General features: G+C 49.8%; 3 protein-coding genes across 3 annotated transcripts; 1 reads left to right on the top strand and 2 right to left on the bottom strand.

Moving 5' to 3' along the window:
* Window positions 1–1,570: 1,570 nt before the first annotated feature.
* Window positions 1,571–3,324, bottom strand: AIF1 (allograft inflammatory factor 1). Its single transcript, XM_004311217.4, has 6 exons — window positions 3,212–3,324; window positions 2,976–3,037; window positions 2,824–2,890; window positions 2,436–2,477; window positions 2,084–2,246; window positions 1,571–1,776 (listed from the first exon to the last, which is right to left on the bottom strand). Exons 1-6 carry the CDS (start codon window positions 3,234–3,236, stop codon window positions 1,692–1,694), a joined length of 444 nt encoding a protein of 147 aa, XP_004311265.1. The 5' UTR covers window positions 3,237–3,324; the 3' UTR covers window positions 1,571–1,691.
* Window positions 2,241–14,659, top strand: NCR3 (natural cytotoxicity triggering receptor 3). Its single transcript, XM_033863993.1, has 5 exons — window positions 2,241–4,934; window positions 12,297–12,353; window positions 13,793–14,137; window positions 14,308–14,415; window positions 14,544–14,659. The coding sequence occupies exons 2-5, from the start codon at window positions 12,311–12,313 to the stop codon at window positions 14,588–14,590; spliced, it is 543 nt and encodes a 180-aa protein (XP_033719884.1). The 5' UTR covers window positions 2,241–4,934; window positions 12,297–12,310; the 3' UTR covers window positions 14,591–14,659.
* Window positions 14,660–15,092: 433 nt separating this feature from the next.
* On the bottom strand, window positions 15,093–16,798 carry LST1 (leukocyte specific transcript 1). Its single transcript, XM_033863994.2, has 4 exons — window positions 16,694–16,798; window positions 16,219–16,317; window positions 15,864–15,886; window positions 15,093–15,333 (listed from the first exon to the last, which is right to left on the bottom strand). Exons 1-4 carry the CDS (start codon window positions 16,713–16,715, stop codon window positions 15,184–15,186), a joined length of 294 nt encoding a protein of 97 aa, XP_033719885.1. The 5' UTR covers window positions 16,716–16,798; the 3' UTR covers window positions 15,093–15,183.
* Window positions 16,799–18,414: the final 1,616 nt, after the last annotated feature.

The following is an 18,414-nucleotide window of genomic DNA, read 5'->3' as shown; positions in this document are numbered from 1 at the left end:
ATATAATATATGAAATTTTGATAGCTTTTCATGAACTGAGCAAAACATGTAACCAAAAACGGAACCTTAACTAGCACAAAAGCTGCCCGAGGGCCCCTTGTAGTCACTGCCCTCCCCCAAGGCTAACTATTATCCTGACTTCTAACAATATATATTAGTTTTACTTGTTTTTGTACTTTATATAAATGGAATTGTACAGTAAGGGTTCTTTTATGTCTGTCTTCTTTTGCTCAACATTGTATTAATGAAATTTATCCACATTGTTGCATGTTATTGTAGTCTGTTCATTCTTACTGCTATATAATAGTAGTCCATTGTGTAAATATAACCCAATTTTTTTTTAACATCTTTATTGGGGTATAATTACTTTACAATGGTGTGTTAGTTTCTGCTTTATAACAAAGTGAATCAGCCATACACATACATAACCCAATTTATTTATCCTGAATGAACAAATTGTTTAAGCTCCAGATCCTTCCTATCCTCCTTGTTGTCGCCAGAGTTGTCGAGAAGATTAAATGAATTAATACACAGAAAGCATCTACCCAGTGTATAGTAGGTGCTCAGTAAAGCTTAGCTATTAATTTTGTTATATTCAGATATTTTATTGAACCCACATTGATCTCGTCCTCATCTGAAGTCCTGTACATTTACTGTAGCACTCTTTAGGATGCCAACCTGGCTTTACCATTGGAAAGGGCCAAAATGAGTGGCCCTAGGGGCCTGATCTGTCCTTGGTACATGAAACAAGCTGGGCCAATTCGATTCTTGCTTTCCAGGGAGTAAGGAAATCTGAAATAGTGGCCAATGACTGGGAGTTGCTGGAGTTAATGCATCTGGATCCCTTGGAGGAAAAGTCCAGGAATAGCCTCACCAAAGGCCTGGGAACTCTCAGGCTCCTGCCTTCCCTGGAACTGGCTTTTTAACCCTTTCTGCCATCCAGGGATCCTGTATGCTCAGAATCTGCCCTCAGTACTCTCCTAATACAAGCCCCTTTTCCTTTTATTAGGTAGACTCGGTTGTTGTAGCTTGTCCCCAACAGGACCTCAAGACTCATTTTCACTTAAATTATCAGGCTTTATAGTGTCGTGAATCCTTTTCTTAATTCAGTAACACCAGTTCTTTCATCTCTCCATCCATCCATTCATTCAAGTTTTAAACATTATTGAGGGCTTATGATATGTCAGGCACTGCAGGGTAGATCATATTACTCTCATTTTCAAATGAAAGACTCAGAGAGGATGAATAATCATTGAGGTTACAAAGCTTATAGTCATAGAGAATGTTGGTTCAAGGTAATCCTTGCTCTTCATCATGAGCTTGGATGATATATTTTTTGTCTGTACATGTCTTTTCATCTCACTTAAATTCCTTGAGGGAGATCAAGGCTATCTTATACATCTGGAATCCCCCTTGGTGTACAAAACCACCTGCTGTAGTAGACATACTACAGAATTGTTGATGGATTGCTCATATGGGCAAATCCTTGCTACCCTTCCCTCAAAGATGCTTCACTCCTTCCCAAACCCAGGAAAAAAAAAATCCCCCAAACAGTGACCAAGCTGATCTGTTGATCTGAAGGAGGATAGTTTATTTAAATTAGTTTAGCTCTGGCTCACAATTTTGTGTTCTTTTTCCATGTTGGAGTCATAGAAGCCCCTTCAATCCCACCACATCTCCTTCACCACAAATCAGGGCAACTCAGAGATAGCTTTCTTGGCTGGGGGACCCGTTGGCTTCTCCTGTTCTCTTGCTTTCTCTTCATACATCAGGATCCTGATTGAGATGGAAGAGACACAGGGATCAGGGGACAGTCCTCTCAAGAGAATAAATTTTAGGCTGCTGTGAAAGTCCAGAAAAAGGATGAGGTTTGTTAGGGTGGGAGGAGAAGGAGAAAGGGCAGGAGTGGGAGTACTGGGGGCTGTTGGGGACCAGACCACAGATGAGGATAGCACCTTAGAAGGGTCTCTCAAAAGACGGAAGAGAAATGCATGCTGAGTAATGTGTAGAAGGTGAACCTGGGGATGGAGGTGGGGGGAGAGAAAACAGGTAAGTATAGGGGAGGTTGGAACTGGACCCTCACATTTTTAGGATGGCAGATCTCTTGCCCAACATCATCCTGAGAAAGTCAGAGTAGCTGAAAGTCTCCCCGGGGCCGCTGGATACCTCCCTGATTAATTTCTTTAGCTCCAGGTGGGTCTTGGGGACCTGAAGTTTCTCCAGCATTCGCTTCAGGGACATGATATCTAGAGGCAGAGGATGGAGGTAAGAAGAGGGGGAGCCTCTCTCACTCTGTTGCCTCTACCTCCTCATTCCCATTCCCCTTCCTACCCTGGTCGATGGGCCCTCTCCCGAACCATTGGGAATGGAGCACTGTGGGAAAGACCTCCCTCTTCCTAGATCTGCACACTCCCCGAAGATCACCCTTTTCTCACCGATATCTCCGTTTCCATTCAGGTCAAACTCCATGTATTTCTCTGGGTGAGGGGAGAAAGCAGAGAGGGTAAGCACTGGCTGGAGGGTCCCAGGCAGGGGCAGGGTAGGGACTGACTGAGCGCTAGGTAGGGGGGGAAGATGAAGAAGAGGTGGGGCAGGTAGAGGAAATGTGAAGGTTGGGAGGCTGAGGGCCCTGGTACGGTGTAGGGAACTGGAGGGGCTCCTGAGAGGGGCAGGCCGGGGAAAGGGACTATAACCAGGATGGCGATAGAGGCAGCCTTCCTTCTTCCCACCCCAAAAGTCAACTTCGTTTCTGCCATCTGCTCTTTTCCTGGGGAAATCCTACCCTCCTCACCCACTTCTCCACCCCTATAGTTTTCCCCTCACTCTTGAAGGCTTCCAGTTTGGAGGGCAGGTCCTCGTCACTGCTATATTTGGGATCATCCAGGAATTGCTGTGGGGGAAAGCAAGAACCTGGGTAAGCCCTCCTGGACGCCCCCCCACCCGGCCCCGCCCCGCCCCTTAGTTCTTCCTTTTACCTTGTTGATTTCACTGAGTCTCTCTTCTTGCTGGGCCTTCAGCAGCCCAAAGGCTTTTCCTCCTGAAGGGGCGCAAAGGTTAATGTAGCCTCACTGCCCCCTTCCTCTCCTCACCCCCAAGCCCAGCCTGAAGCCATCACAATTCTGCCTTCATGGGCCAGATTCCCAGCCCACAGCCCAGGACTGTGCACGTTCTTTCTCCCGTTTTAGGGTCCTGCCTATGCCACCTTCCCTACCCTGTAAATCCCTGGTTTGGCTCATAGCTCAGCAGATGCTGGAGGAGACAGACCAGGCTGGGCGCCTCTCTGTCTGCCAGCTGTCCTCTCCCACCAGCTTCCTGGAGGCCTCCCTCCCAAACTTCCCCTTTCCCCTCATTTCCTCCTCCTCTGAGTTCCAGGCCTCACTTCCCCATCAGCTTCTGCTGACACTAGCACCCAGGAAGAAGGGGGAGCTGGATGTAGAAAAGAGATGAGAAAACAACGTTCTCCTTAATTCCTCTTAAGGGGAGCCCAGTGTGGGTGTGAAAGAAATATTTCGATAAGCCACCAAAGGAGTGGGGGAAGGTCAGTAAGACCCCAGGGGGCATTTATTCTCAGGAACAAAGAATCTCTGAACAGGTCTGGAGGTCCAGGTGACTGAGGCCCAGGTTTCGCAAGTCTGGACATGCAGGTTTGGATAGGGAGCTGAGGAAAGGCTGACTGAATTTTTCTGCACTGTGGATGGGAGAAGAACCTGAAGTCGCTGGCAGATCTGGGAGGGTGGCAAGATGGGTGCAGGGTCTGGAAAGGGAGAGGTACTTCACTTCCCACCTGACAGCTCCAGAGAGGCACTTGGAAATATGAAAGTGTCTGACAAAGCAGTCTTTGTTTGCTTTAGGATGTGCAGTGTAATCCCCTCCTCTTATCTCCTTTGGAATTTTCAGTAAAATCTACAGAGCTCCGGAATTTGAGAATTTCAGTAGATTCTCTGGGGGAATTCCCTGGTGGTCCAGTGGTTAGGACTGTGGCGCTATCGCTGCCGAGGGCCCGGGTTCAGTCCCTGGTGGGGGAACTAAAATCCCACAAGCTGCATGACACGGCCAAAAAAAAAAAAAGATTCTTTGGAGGCCAGTGGTGCTGAGAGATATAGCAGTGGTGGATACAAGAGCCAGGGGGTGAGGCCAACTTAGGGGTGGGACGCTGCTGGTCACTGTGGGCTCAACAGAGTGGGGAGTAGCCTCTGATAAATGTCTTCCCTAGGCACACTCTTTATCCCCTTTGCTGTTCTTTTTGGCTAGTGGCTTCTAGGGGAGGCCAGGACAGTGCGTCCCCCTCACTGAGACACTTTTGTCTAAGCTCCCTGCCCCAAGTTCCATCCACTCTGCCCCAGCACTGATGAGCACACCTTTCCTTCTCTCCCCCGCCCCCCCCAACCTATTTCCCCTTCTGCAGCTGGGAGTTTTCATTTCTCACTGCCCTCTCCCTGACCCACATGACTGGGGGAGATGCTGATGGGGACTCTGGCCTCTTGAGTTCCCTTTATCACAGCTTCCTCTCCCCCTGAGGAGAAAGCTGCAACCCTGCCCTCCCAATGGTCTTGGTGCCTAGTGGAGGGAATCTATTTTTTTATTCATACATTCATTCAACAAATATTTATTGAGTGCTTACTATATGCCAGGCACCTTTCTAGGGCCAATGAACCAAATAAGTGTAAAATCTTGTCCTCGTGGACAATCTAATTGGGGGAGACAGACAATAAAAATAAACAAGTATATTAAAGGTGGTAGGTGCTTATGGAGAACAAAATAGGGAAGGAGATAGGAAGGGCCGCGCAGACTGCAGATTTAAATAGGGTGCTTAGGGAGGCTTCTCTGCGAAAGTGATATTTGAGCAAAAGATTTCAAGGTGAGGAAACAAGCCACGTGGATATATTGGAGGGGAGCATTTCAAGCAGAGGGAACAGCAAACGCAAAGTCCTAAGGTGAGGATGTGTCTGGATGTCTGTCCACTCTCCAGGGGAGCTCCTGGTTAGAATTAGGTCCCCTGTGTACCTACATGAAGAAAATACACTGGCCAGAAAGCTTGTCTGTGTGTGTGTGTGGGGGGCCTGGAGGTCTTCTGTTTGCCCCTCCATTTTCCCTCTCCCACTCTGTCCTCTGCCCCAGGAGACTAACTGTACAGACTATGTCAAGGGCACCTCTGGCTTCTAGCTGTCTTGGCTGATGGGGAGTGTGGCAGGAGAACAACAGGAGGGAGCACATTAAGTTAAAGGTATTCATTCCTCTGACTCCCTTCCCACAAGGTCACCTCAGGCTGGCTGACACCTCCATCTATGGGCAATGCTCCTCTCCAGGCAACCTGCTCTACATGATGCTGTCCTTTTCCAGGTCTCAGAAGCCCAGGGAATAACTTTCAGGTGGTCTGTGAATTTGGAAAAGAAAAAGTACATCCTCTTCTCACATCCGACATTACACGTGTTGCCTTGTCAAAGACCACTTCACAGTTTAAAGTTCTTACTCAAGCCAACAACATCTTTTGCACTGATACATCTTTTTTAAAGTCTAACTTCAACTTGCCTGTATTTCTTTTTTTAATATTTATTTACTTATTTGGCTATGCCGGGTCTTAGTTGTGGCGTGCGGGATCTTTCGTTGCTGCATGTGGGGTCTAGTTCCCTGACCAGGGATGGAACCCGGGCCCCCTGCACTGGGAGCGTGGAGTCTTACCCACTGGACGACCAGGGAAGTCCCAACTTGCCTCTCTTTTAAATCTCTTGTCTTTTAATGCGGTAATAAGTACATGGTTTTTTCTATCCCAATATTTTATTAATATTTTGATAACTGGAACTCAATGTAATTGTTTTACTTTGTTATATATTTTTCATTTTACACTTTACCAGAATGCTGAAGAGATCTGTGGCACAAAATGAGTAAAAACCACTGCTGTAATTTCTCCTCCCCTCATCCCTTTGGACCGGGGTTGCAATAAGCCTTGTGATTCCCCTATACCTGACCTGCACCTTGGTAAATAAACTATCTCTGGGCACTTCTCTGGTGGTCCAGTGGCTAAGACTCTGCGCTCCCAATGCAGGGGGCCTGGGTTCCATCCCTGGTCAGGGAACTAGATCCCACATGCAGCAACTAAGAGTTCGCATGCCACAACTAAAGATCCCGCATGCCGCAGCTAAAAAAAGATCCTGTGTGCTGCAACTAAAGATCCCGCATGCTTCAACTAAGACCCAGCCCAGCCGAATTAAAACAACAAAACAAAACTATTTCCTCAAATGAACCAAATTTGAGAACCTGAATGATACAGTGTACATGTGTGTATGGAGGGAGTGTAGGGGGCTGGGAAGAAACGGATCTCTGCTGTAGCTCTATTTCTTATTGCAAATGAACAAAAGGGCATCCTGGTGTATGCACCAGACTCAGGGGCTTGGTTAACAAGAGGCTTTCCGGGAGGCAGGAAAACAAGTTAGGATTCTGAGTCTACGAGGTACAGCTCTGGAGAACCATAACCGAGTCACCAACATCGCTTTTGCCAAAGGCTTTTCTTTTCTAAAATGCCTCCTTGTAGGGCTTTGAGGGGAATGTGGCAGCAGTTTATTTCTAAATTTCCCCTCTTGACTCCTGTAAAGAGGTTGGAAACACACACACATAGACACACGCACACACGCGCGCGCTACATTTTCAGTGAAGCTAGGAGATACAGAGTACCTACAAACTCCGATTTATGTGTCCGTGTGACCAAATTCCCCGCTGAGCAGGCATTCCCCAAGAGTGCCTCTGAGAAGAGCAGGGGACTAGCGAGGGTCCCGGTAACTGCTAAAAAAAAAAGAAAAAAAAGAAAAGCAAATATTCCTTCCTAGGAGGAAAGGCCTCACCCCTGGAGGGAAAAGCTGAGGGCAGTGCTGACTGAACAGATTCAAATACCCGTAAAGGTGGAGAGAGAATGTTTTAAAGCAGCCAAAGGGACCCAGATGTGGCAGCAAAATTCTCCTAATATTAAGTGCACCACCTTAGGTGCACTCGGGAGGTGGCAGCCTGTGAGGTCTCCTGTGAAATAAAGAAGCCTAAGGTTGGGGGTAAATGCTTACTTAACTGGGAGAGGTTCTCAGAGGCCAAGGAGGTAGTGGCTACACAGAGGTGCCAAATTTAAGGAAATAATCCATTGTGATGGCAAAAGAGGAGGAGTCCTTGTACTTGTAAGTCTGGAAAGCCATTCTGACCCCCCACCAAACTTCCTCCTGTTAATAGTTTAGAAAAATCTATCTCATTTAAATATGAGTGGGACTTCCCCAGTGGCGCAGTGGATAGGACTCTGCGCTCCCAATGCAGGGGGCCGGATTCGATCCCTGGTCAGGGAACTAGATCCCACATGCATACCGCAACTAAGAGTTTGCATGCCACAACTAAGGAGCCCACGAGCCGCAACTGAGCCCGCCTGCCGTACCTAAGGAGCTCACGTGCCTCAACTAAGACCTGGTGCAACCAAATAAATAAATAAATACTAAAAAAAAACCCCAAACTGATAAGCTTTAAAAAAAAAAAGAGTAACAAAAAGAAATGACCAGGAATTCCCTGGTGGCGCAGTGGTTAAGAATCCACCTGCCAATGCAGGGGACACAGGTTCTAGCCCTGGTCCGGGAAGATCCCACATGCCGCGGAGCGGCTGGGCCCGTGAGCCATGGCCACTGAGCCTGTGCATCCGGAGCCTGTGCTCCACAACGGGAGAGGCCACAACAGTGAGAGGTCCGCGTACCCCCAAAATAATAATAATAATAAAATAAAATAAAAAATAAAGATGGTGAGACAATAAATAGAGCTGTGGACAGAGATATATGAGAGATAAGGAGAGAGGTAAGGGAAAGAGAGATCAGGGAAGATGAAGATAGGATGTCTAGCACATGGAAGGCACTCAGTAAAGGCATAGTTGAATAGATGGATGAGCCCTGATGCTCAGATAGGGAGACGTGGAATGAATATTGAGAGGAAACCCACTGTCCATCGGAGAAGCAATTGTCCTAGTTTCATCCTGAGATGATGAGGGCCTTAACTAGCAGTGAGAATCAAAATGCAGAGAAAGATACTTATATATCTCAGAGGCAGAATGGATAGCACTTGGGGTTTTTTTGGTTGGGGGAATGGAGGGAGAAGGCAGAATAGGATAAGTCCCAGGATTTTTCTTTGAGTGACTGGGTAGATGGTTTCCATTCACTGGGGTGGGGAATATAGAAGGCTGACCCGGTTTGGGTAGACACTGATGATTTTGAAATGCCTGTGGTACATTCTGGGGAAGATGTCTAGAGGGAAGTTAGATAATCTGGACTCAGATCTCAGAAAGAGGCCTGAGGTAAAGGTACAAATTGAGGTGGAGATATAGACTGGGGACTCGACAGAGACTAGCAGTAGTTAAAACTGTGGCTCTGGATTTCCCTGGTGGTGCAGTGGTTAAGAATCCATCTGCCAATGCAGGGGACACGGGTTCGAGCCCTGGTCCAGGAAGATCCCACATGCTGTGGAGCAAATAAGCCCGTGTGCCACAACTACTGAGCCTGCGCTCTAAAGCCTGCGAGTCACAACTACTGAGCCCGCGTGCCACAGCTACTGAAACCTGCGCGCATAGAGCTGGTGCTCCGCAACAAGAGAGGCCACCTCAATGAAGAGTAGCCCCCGCTCACCGCAACTAGTGAAAGCCCGCACAGCAACGAAGACCCAACGCGGCCAAAAATAAATACATACATACATACATAAATGTATTTATTAAAAAAAAAATGTGGCTATGACAGAATTGCCTAGGTAAGCCCATAGTAGATGCTCAGTTGAATGAAGGTAAGAGAAACATCCCAAAAGTCTTCCAACAGGAGAATGGTGTGAAAGCACATGTGGAGGGTACAGGAGTTGGGAGGGACTCAGGTCTGATTGCTTTTATGTCCCTGTGAAAGAAGAGGTAAAATGGAGAAAAGATCCAAGGTATAGGTCATGTAGAGTCAAGATGATGGATGGAGTGGACAAGGTGAAGGAGCTGTGAAATCAGTGCATAGAAAAGTAATTTGAAAATTGTGTGCAAGAATGTTCATAGGAGAGGTACTCATAATATCAAACCAATAGAAATAATCCAATTGTACATCATCAGGTGAATGGATAAACAAACTGTGGGACATCCATATAATGAAATACCACTCAGCAACAAAAAGGAACAAGCCTCTGATACCTGGAACAACATAGATGAATTTCACAGACATTATGCAGAATGAAGGAAGCCAGATACAGTAGTGTATACTCTAGGATTCCATTTGTATGAAGTTCAAGAACAGATTAAACTAATCTACAGGGGTATAAATCAGTAGTTGCTCCTGGGAGGGGAAGGGGATTGACCAAAGAGGGGCATAGGAGAGTTTCCTGGGGTGGTGGAAATGATTTGTATCTCAATTGCAGTGCTGTTTACATGGGTGTATATATTTGCCAGAGGTCATCAAATTGTACACTTAAGATCTATGTACTTTACTATATAAATATATATTTACATCTGTATATAATGTCATATACATGGACATTAAATCTTCCAGAGAGATGGCAGAGATTGAAATAGAGAGGAAGCTGGAGAGTCGGGCGTCTGCTCTTGGTGAATGTGAGGGAGTTGGACAGTGACAGCAAGAAGGAGAGGCCAAAGGAGGTGGGGTGAACCTCAGAGAAGTCATGGTCAGAGGTTGAAAGTATATCCTGAGAACCATTAATTAGTTGAAAAATATTTATAAGGACTCAGCTGGAGGAGAAGTCACCCTTGCCAACACGTAGAGGAGGAAACACCAGGTGAGATGGGATCACTTGTGCTGGGATTCCAGAATCCCTTCTGTTTTTTTCACTTCTTTTCCTGCTCTAAGCTCTAAGTTGGGAGTTTGTTGGCCCTGACCACCCTCAAGGCAGCCCACAGCTGGATGTTAAAGCAATCAGACCAGAGACGTGTGTACATCCATTTCACAACTTTCCTACTTGTGGCCTTTCTTCTTGAGTGCCTGGTAAAAGTTTCTTTTGAAAAGTTACATCCTTGAGTTTGCTGAGCTTATTAGCACAGCAGTTCCCATCCCACAGGTTAAAGTGCCCTAGAGGGTCTCAGATTTATTGAAAGGGTCCTTGAATCCACACATACACCAGGGTTTATTCTAGATGGACTTTAAGAAAAGCCAAGTACTGTCTTCATAATCCACAACAGTTTTGGATACTGGAAATCTTAGGTGGACAAAAGAGGTTGAAAGAGCAAAGCACCTTTGAGTTCAGGCCCAGCTATAATCTTGGTCATTCTAGCTCAGGACTGGGGAGGAGATAAAGGCTAACATACACTGACCCTCCACTACAGTGGAGTCTGAAAACTGACAGATGCTACTCCCATTTTACAGTAAGTAGGGGAACCATGATTCCTATTTATGTTGACTTGGCTTCTAAGCTGCATTGCCCTGGGACATGGAGTAGTGCCATGTGATTAATTATATGCCCTGTGAAATACAGAGTTTTATCCTCAGGCCAGTTGCCCATTCCAGCCCCTCACCCCCACTCCACTGGTGGTGATCTTCCCTCCCTCCCCAAACCATGGGGTTCCCACAGTTGAGTACAAGAGACAATTTGCTCCACATTGACCCTTTGGGGATGGGGATGGGGCATTGATAGGACAAGGCAAGGTAAGGGACAGGGCAGAAGCTGGAATTAAGGCCCAGTTGAGAAAAGCCACATATTGGTGCCTCAGGCCTCCCCCTTCTCTGTGACCACCAGGGGGCAGCCCTTGCCTTGCCATGGCACCACATTTCCACAGCCTCTGGTTAGATGGCCCTGAGGAGGCAGCCACTCCACTAAGAGAGAGTGGCTGAGTCACTCCTTCCCAGATTGTGAGGTACCGTGCTTGTCTAGGTGGTTCAGAGAGGTTCAATAATTTGTTCAAGATTATGTAACTAGTTTGTAGGGGAGCTGATCACAGCCTGACTTCAAGCCAGCATTCTTTTTTTTTTTTTTTTTTTTGCGGTACGCAGGCCTCTCACTGTTGCGGAGCACAGGCTCCGGACGCGCAGGCTCAGCGGCCATGGCTCATGGGCCCAGCCGCTCCGCGGCATGTGGGATCTTCCCGGACCGGGGCACGAACCTGTGTCCCCTACATCGGCAGACTCTCAACCACTGCGCCACCAGGGAAGCCCCGAGCCAGCATTCTTAACCATAAAATTACTACTTCTCCAAAAATGCTCCAAATCACTGCAGTGGAGATTAGGACTGCACAATCTATGGATGTATTGTGAAACAGCGAGAAACTCGGCCAGAAAGAAAGAATATGTACTGATATAAAAGGAGCCAGAGGGAAAATGTGTGGCGAGGGCTGGGCAGGCTTCACCCGGCATATTACACATCATCCTCTTTCCTCTGTGCTGTGTTATCTCATGTAGGTGTGTAATGCATGTACAAGAGTGTGTTGCATACTCTTGTACTAATCCCTGCATAACCTTGGAGTTATGTGTCACATAATGTGTATTTCATTTGGGTTTGTCAAAATGCATTTCACGTAATGGGGGCACTTTGTGATTTCTCAATAAATGTTAGCTAAATAATGAATAAAATAAAAAATGAGTGAATTGACCAGTGGGTGATAAATCTGTGCAGAACACACCTGGTAAAGCAGACCTCTGCAAGAGGCGTATTCCTTTAATGGGGATGCATCCAAACTTCCCCATCAGCGGCACTCACTCTGCCAATCCACCCAAGTCAGCACATCCTAAGCGAAACAGACAGAGTCCCTGGCAACTCCCTGTCGCCACGACCAATCAGCTGACTTCTGCTAATCCTCTCATTTATAGAATTTCTAGAGCAGCCCTGGGGGAGGGCCGGACTCGAAGGAAGGGAATGGATAGGGTGGACCTGGGCGCTATTGAGCCAAGGGGAGGGGAAGTAGGTTAGCTCTGAGCCCAGATAAGGCTCTTGGAGGCTGATTCTTGGTAAAGGGTTGGTCTTCTTGAACCTCACAAGATAGGGGAACCACATCCTGGTCTCACCTATCCACCCACCCACCCTAGCATGACCGGCCATCTAAGCCCCCCCTCCCCCTCAAACACTTAGGCAACACGCGCACATGCTGCCCCCACCTCCTAGTGACCCAGATACCCCCGTCAGCAGCATCCTCTTTCCTCAGGGAGGCATGCGTCTGATGCCCCAGGCCCTGGGGCGTTGAGGTCCTTTGTAAGTGATGTGTCAGTCCTGTGTGTCACAGGAAGCTCCCCACCCCCATCCAGTGACCAAAGTCCTGGTCAGAACTAGTGGGTCGTTTTCCTCCACCCAGACCTCACTGCTCATGTCCCCCTCGTCAACAGGAACACCCTTCGACATGGCCCGGATGCTGTTCCTCATCTTCATCACGGTCCATCCAGGTGACAGGGGTTTCTCCCAGGACCCTGAGGGGTGTGGGGCTGGGAGGATGGAGGATGGGGGAGGCTGGACGTAGATGTCCCGGGGGAGCAGGTTGGGTGGGGGCTGAAAGCAGGGCATCCCTCAATAAAGCTGATACCCAGTGGGCTTCCCCACTTCGCAGTTCCCTCCATGTCACCCGCTGGGAAGGTCATTCCCCAGCTTCCATCCTAAAACTCTTCCTTTCCAGCCACGTTCCTAACAAGATAAAGTTTAAAGAACCAGTAAAAAAGGGCTTGAAGGAAGGAAGGGCTTGAAGGAAGGGGTCAAATCTTTTTAAGGGGTCAGTTTTAATTTGATGAGTTTAATAAACTTATTAAACAAGGCTTATTATCTAGGGTCTAGATATAATTAGGAGTTTAGGAGATCTAATTAAATCTAAGTTAAGTTTCTTAATGAAACTGATTTTAATTGTCAGACATATTCATTGACTAAATTCAGTGTGGATTCCAGACCAGCATCAGTGTCAGCGGGGACCTAGGGCAAATTCTCAGGACCCACTCCAGGCCCACTGAATAAAAAATTCTGGGAGTGGGGCCTGGGAATCTGTTTTAACAAGCACTCCAGGTGATTCCAATGTGCTCTCAAGTTTGAGAATCACTGAAATAGAAGACTGATTGGTAAATTTCATTAACTAGAGAATTTAATCAAGAATTTTAATAATTGGTTTAATTCATCATTTTAGATAAGTTAAATAGGGATCCCAAGCAATTATAGCCATATCTTCACCTGGAGATTTAATTAGTTAATGCTCTTTTTTTTTTGCCGTATGTGGGCCTCTCACTGTTGTGGCCTCTCCCGCTGCGGAGCACAGGCTCCGGACGCGCAGGCTCAGCGGCCATGGCTCACGGGCCCAGCCTCTCCGCGGCATGTGGGATCTTCCCGGACCGGGGCACGAACCCGTGTCCCCTGCAGCGGCAGGCGGACTCTCAACCACTGTGCCACCAGGGAAGCCCTAGTTAATGCTCTTTAACAACAACAACAAAAAAAACCAAAGTAGCAAGGATGGTATGCAACAGAATGCTATTAGTACTAAGATAATACCTGGAATAATATAATTAATGGTATTAGTTAACTAGGCAGCCACATTCATGAATGAGCTTCACTTTCACTGTGACAAGTTAAATTTCAGCAAAATGTTACTAGTGAATGGAACTGGAGAATGATGGGAGAGGGTGAGGGTGAGAGTTGGTATGGGAAAGAATTTGAAAAACAATTTAATAAGCAATGTTAAGAAATTAGATTGGTAAAGAGGAAAGGCTTAATGAGACATCTGAAGTGCTCGTCCCTCTGGGCCCTCTGTGGGTGGGGTACAGCAGGGATGGTCTACTGCAAGCTCTCTTGTCTTTTTTCTTTGGAGTAATTGGGGAGGTGTTTCTCTGGGTCTTCTCTCTGCCCCCAGGATCCTGTGCTCTCTGGGTGTCCCAGCCCCCTGAGATCCATACCCAGGAGGGCAGCCCTGCCTTCCTGCCCTGTTCCTTCAATGCCAGCCAAGGGAAATTGGCCATTGGTTCTGTCACGTGGTACCAGGACAAAGTGGCCCCAGGGAAGGAGGTGAGGAATGAGACCGCAGAGTTCAGGGGCCGCCTGGCCCCTCTTCCGTCTTCCCGTTTCCTCTGTGACCACCAGGCTGAGCTGCACATCTGGGACACCCGAGCCCGTGACACCGGAGTCTACGTGTGCAGGGTGGAGGTGCTGGGCCTGGGTGTCGGAACAGGGAATGGGACTCTGCTGGTGGTGGAGAAAGGTGAGGTGCTGGGAAGCTGTGCCTCCTTGGCCGGAGGCCCCACTCTCCCTGGTAGTCGAGTCAAGAGTCCTTCCCTGAGGCCCACTGTCCTCCCTAAGCCTGTGCACGCTTCTTCCCAGGGCCTCCTTTCCTAAGCCCCTCTCCCCCTCGCCATCCCCACCCACATGCAGGACCTCCTCAGCTAGCTGCCGGCACAGTCTTCCTCCTTCGGGCTGGGTTCTATGCCTTCAGCTTTCTCTCAGTGGCCATGGGCAGCACCATCTATTACCAGGGCAAATGTGAGTAGTGGAGCCGGGACAATGGGCGCAGAGGTGGGAGGGGCACTGAGAGGGCTGGAGCAGGTGGAGACAGAGACCACGGAGAGAAGCAGGCAGCTACTGAGCTACCCCTGTGGCCTCTCCACCAGGCCACTGTCACATGGGAACACACTGCCACTCCTTGGATGGCCTCTGATGAGTGATTTCAGACCCCAGTGACTCCAAGTTCTTCAAGATACCCCCCAATAAATCCCTCTCTGCCCCACCATTAACTCCTTTTGTGTATTTCTTGCTCTAGATGACCCAATGTGCCCTGTTCTAGGTTCTCCCAACTCTTACTCTGCCTTCTACCAAGTCTGGTCTGGAAAGGTCCAAGGAGGGAGCTTCCCAGGACTGTGCCTAGAGTCCCCTCCCACCATCATCCTGAGACTCAACACACCTCCTTCTCCCCCCCAGGAGGCTAAGGCCTTTGTCCTGAGAAAAGTGGACTATTAGACATGATTAGCTCTACTTCTCAGTGGCCCACAGACAAATGCTCTTTTCTGGCCTTCAGGGGAGCCTGGGTCCCTAAACACCCTTCTTCACCCAGTGGATCCCTGGTGGGTAAGAATGGGTGGGAGGGTAAGTTGCTTAGGTCTTGATGGTGGCCCTGTTGAGCCGGGGCTTGAGGTAGATGGAGAAGCCTGAGACACAGAGGGTGGCGAGACCATGGTCTTTACTGGGTGTTTACTGGTCTTTACAGCATGGCCCTGACCAACCGCCTGGGTTGGACGAGGCGTCTGGGGGTGCTCAGACCGGTTTGTTCTTGGCAATGCAGGCGTAGTCCGTGCTGGGGTCCTCCTTGCTGCCTTCCCTTTCTTGGTTGCCGAGGTCAGGTCCCTCCCGTTCAGGCAGCCTCAGCAGGGACGCATAGTGGAGCTCCTGTTGCGAGAGCTGGGCCTGGGGCCGGGACAGAGGGTGCTGACAGGAGGTCCCCAGGAGCCTCCCTCCCCTGACGCTGCCCTCTGAGTTCTCACTGCTCCCCTGCCCCGCTTTCTTACCTCATTGCCTCTATTTGCGCGCTCTCTCCCTCTCTCTCTCTTTCTGTCTCCCTCTCTTGTCCTTTTCCCTTTGTGTCTCTCTTACTCTCTCACTCTCCCCCTCTATCACTCTTAATCTCCTTCTCTTACTTTTTCTCTTGATTTCTCTCATTTTCCCTGTGTCTCTCTCATTCTCTCTCTGATTTTTGCCTCTCACTTTTGTCTCTCTCTCCCTCATTTCTTCCTCTCTCTCCTTTCTGTCTTATTTCTTCTTTCCATCTCTACCCTTTTCCTTTCCTCTCTTCTTCTCAGCCCTTACTTCCCTCTTTCTGCTTCTCTCTTACTTCCTCTGTCTCTCTGTCTCTCCGGCTCGTTTCTCCCTCTTCTCCTGCCCCCCGACCTCAGCCCCCACTTGTTGCCCCATCACGCACTTCTCTGCCCCAGACTCACCCAGCTCCTCTCCAGCCTCCTCACTGGAAGAAAAGAAGAAGCTCGGCTTGGCCCTTGTCTCCCTTGTGCCACCTCCAGCCCTCCTCGCCCACTCTCCCCACCCCCAGCAGGTGTTTCCTCACTTGCCAACCTCCCTGTGGTTCCCACAGCTAAAAGCCAAGGTCCCTCTCTTTGGACACTCTCCCCTCCCCTCTCCACCCCCCAACTTCTACCCCCTTCCTCAGGCAGGAGGGGCCAGTGAGGGTTGATGGGGGCGTCTGGGAGCACAGGAGGAAAGGGTGTGTGGGGGACGGCACAGGGTGTTGCCCGGGGGTGAGGGGTGAGGGGGTAAGAGGGAGGTGAGGGTGGGGTTCACCTCTCCCACGGAGCCGACACAGGCAGACGGACAGAATGACCATGACGAGGAACAGAAGCACCCCCAGCCCTAGGCCCCCATATAGGTAAGGGCATATGTCTGCAGGGAAAAGGGGTGAGTGTCAGAGAGCCCATTTCTCTCTGCAGCTTACCCCGTCCTCCTTGTTGGTCGGGGATCTCAGCTTCTTTCTCCAACAGTTTTAGAGACAGAAAACCATCCTTTCAGAGGTTCTTCACCCCAGACTGTGTTCCCTCACCTCCTCCCAGAGGTGGCCATGACTCATCAGTTAACTCGCTCGTCCCCGAGACCACTCGCCCCTCAGAAACCTCCCACCACATTGCTGCCCTCTCTGGGCCTCCCCATGAAGCCCCTTGTCTGCTGCACTGGCTGGCCCCAAGAGACCCTGGCCACCTACCCACGACCCGCGCACACACCGCTTTTTATCCACTGTTCCCTGAGCGGAGGGTTACCTTACCTTTTATCCCACAAGCTCCCATTAGGTTGGGGACTGAAGACTAGCCTGCAGGTTGGGAAACCTAGCGCTGCTCTTCCAGGCTAAATGGCCTGGGGTGAGTCACGTGCCCCAAGTTCCTCATCTGTAAAGTCTGGGGCCCCTGTTACAATCGTTTCCCAGGCTGAGGAGCCTTAGCTATGTGCCAACCCTGAACTGGGCTCTTTCTATTCGTCACTGCTAATCCCCATAACAATGTAGGGTATTGTGCCCATTTCCTTGGTGAAGGACCTGAGACTCGAGGCTGGACTCCGACAAGGACGTCCAGCCCAGAAGTGGCAGAGCTGGGGTTCAAGGCCAGCTCTGTCCAGCTCCAGAGCCCACTCTGTTTCTCCGACCCTAGGCTGACCAGCTGGTTCATAGGGGCCTCTCCAGCACTGGATAGTTCTAGTTTCTGGTGAGGGGGCTGAGGCAGGAGCTGGGGTCTGGAGGGTGCGTGGCGACTGGTGGGAAAATAGGGAAGGTGGTGTCCAGCGCCACCTGGCACCTACGGCCGCTCCCTCAGCCCCAGAGCAACTTGGGAAAGGGGGGCCCCCCGCTTGGCTGGTGTGGAGAGCCGCTTCCCTTGGGCAGATACTGCTGGGGCTGAAGGGGGGCATGGAGGAGCGTCTGGGGCCCATAACTTCCCCTCAGGCACTTCCTGCCCTACAACCACTGGTTCCTGTTTGAGGGTGAAGAGGGGGCCGCTGACTTCATCCAGAGCCAGAGGCAGTGACCAGGGTGTGGAAACTGAGACCATCCTGGGTTCAGGAGGAAGGCTGGGACATGGGGGGGTGGCAGGTGGGGAGCAGAAGCACAGGTGGAGGAGGGCCTGCGGTGGCCACGGGGGGGGGGGGGTGGGGTGGTGGCGGCAGAAGTGGATTGTTTGCAGATCTTTGGGAAGTGGAGACAGAGGCCAGACAGGATCCCCCCAGGGCCCAGGGAACCTCAAAGCCATATTCTCCCTTCCTTCACCTTAGACTCACCTCACTCTGGGGGTGACTGTCCCCTCCCTGGGTTTGCTTCATGAGGGTTCCCTGCTCTCGCCCAGCTTACCTAGAGTCTGTGGCCTGCGGTTGGACAGACTCCTGACTGACCGGAGCTGCCTGGGTAAAGTGTTGCCACCTCAGACATTCCTGCCCCTCCTCTGGTTTAACTTCTCCCCCAGCCTGGGTGCCTCCCTAGCATTGTTAGGAGAGGAGGTTAGGCTTTGAGGGTTAGGGTTACAACATCTTTTCCTTTTAGGCTCCTAGGACTATAATTCAGCCTGTGATCCCTGTCAGCTCCAGCCATCCTATTTTTTAAAATTTATTTATTTATTTTTGCGGTACGCGGGCCTCTCACTGTTGTGGCCTCGCCCGTTGCGGAGCACAGGCTCCGGATGCGCGGGTCAGTGGCCATGGCTCACAGGCCCAGCCGCTCCGCGGCATGTGGGATCTTCCCGGACCGGGGCACGAACCCGTGTCCCCTGCATCGGCAGGCGGACTCTCAACCACTGCGCCACCAGGAAAGCCCTCCAGCCATCCTATTGATCCCACAAGTCGTCAGTGATCATATTCCTTCTAGGTGCCTTCCCTGATTCACTTTTCCCAATTACACTGTGTCGCTGAGAGCTCATGATCCTGGTATGTGTGGACCCACACTCCAGCTCCCAAGGCAGACTGGGAGTTCCAGTGGATTTGGGTAACTCTCCTGGTATTCTGGGG

The sequence above is a fragment of the Tursiops truncatus genome, chromosome 10, assembly GCF_011762595.2.
Source record: "Tursiops truncatus isolate mTurTru1 chromosome 10, mTurTru1.mat.Y, whole genome shotgun sequence".
NCBI classification, from domain to species: Eukaryota; Metazoa; Chordata; class Mammalia; order Artiodactyla; family Delphinidae; genus Tursiops; species Tursiops truncatus.
Note: the sequence above shows the minus strand (reverse complement) of the source record. Positions and strands in the feature narration are given on the sequence as shown.

Bases quoted from the DNA above. Each gene is read 5' to 3' on its own strand.
- AIF1 (XM_004311217.4), bottom strand. From the start codon at position 3,236: ATGAGCCAAACCAGGGATTTACAGG. The intron at 3,038-3,211 runs GTAGGGAAGGTG...GCGCCCCTTCAG, and splicing joins CCAAACCAGGGATTTACAGG to GAGGAAAAGCCTTTGGGCTG. The intron at 2,247-2,435 runs GTGAGAAAAGGG...CTCTGCCTCTAG, and splicing joins GAATGGAAACGGAGATATCG to ATATCATGTCCCTGAAGCGA.
- NCR3 (XM_033863993.1), top strand. From the start codon at position 12,311: ATGGCCCGGATGCTGTTCCTCATCTTCATCACGGTCCATCCAG. The intron at 14,138-14,307 runs GTGAGGTGCTGG...ACCCACATGCAG, and splicing joins TCTGCTGGTGGTGGAGAAAG to GACCTCCTCAGCTAGCTGCC. The intron at 14,416-14,543 runs GTGAGTAGTGGA...CCTCTCCACCAG, and splicing joins CATCTATTACCAGGGCAAAT to GCCACTGTCACATGGGAACA.
- LST1 (XM_033863994.2), bottom strand. From the start codon at position 16,715: ATGGGAGCTTGTGGGATAAAAG. The intron at 16,318-16,693 runs GTAAGGTAACCC...TTTTCCCTGCAG, and splicing joins GGGAGCTTGTGGGATAAAAG to ACATATGCCCTTACCTATAT. The intron at 15,334-15,863 runs GTGAGTCTGGGG...TCCCGGCCCCAG, and splicing joins GGAGGCTGGAGAGGAGCTGG to GCCCAGCTCTCGCAACAGGA.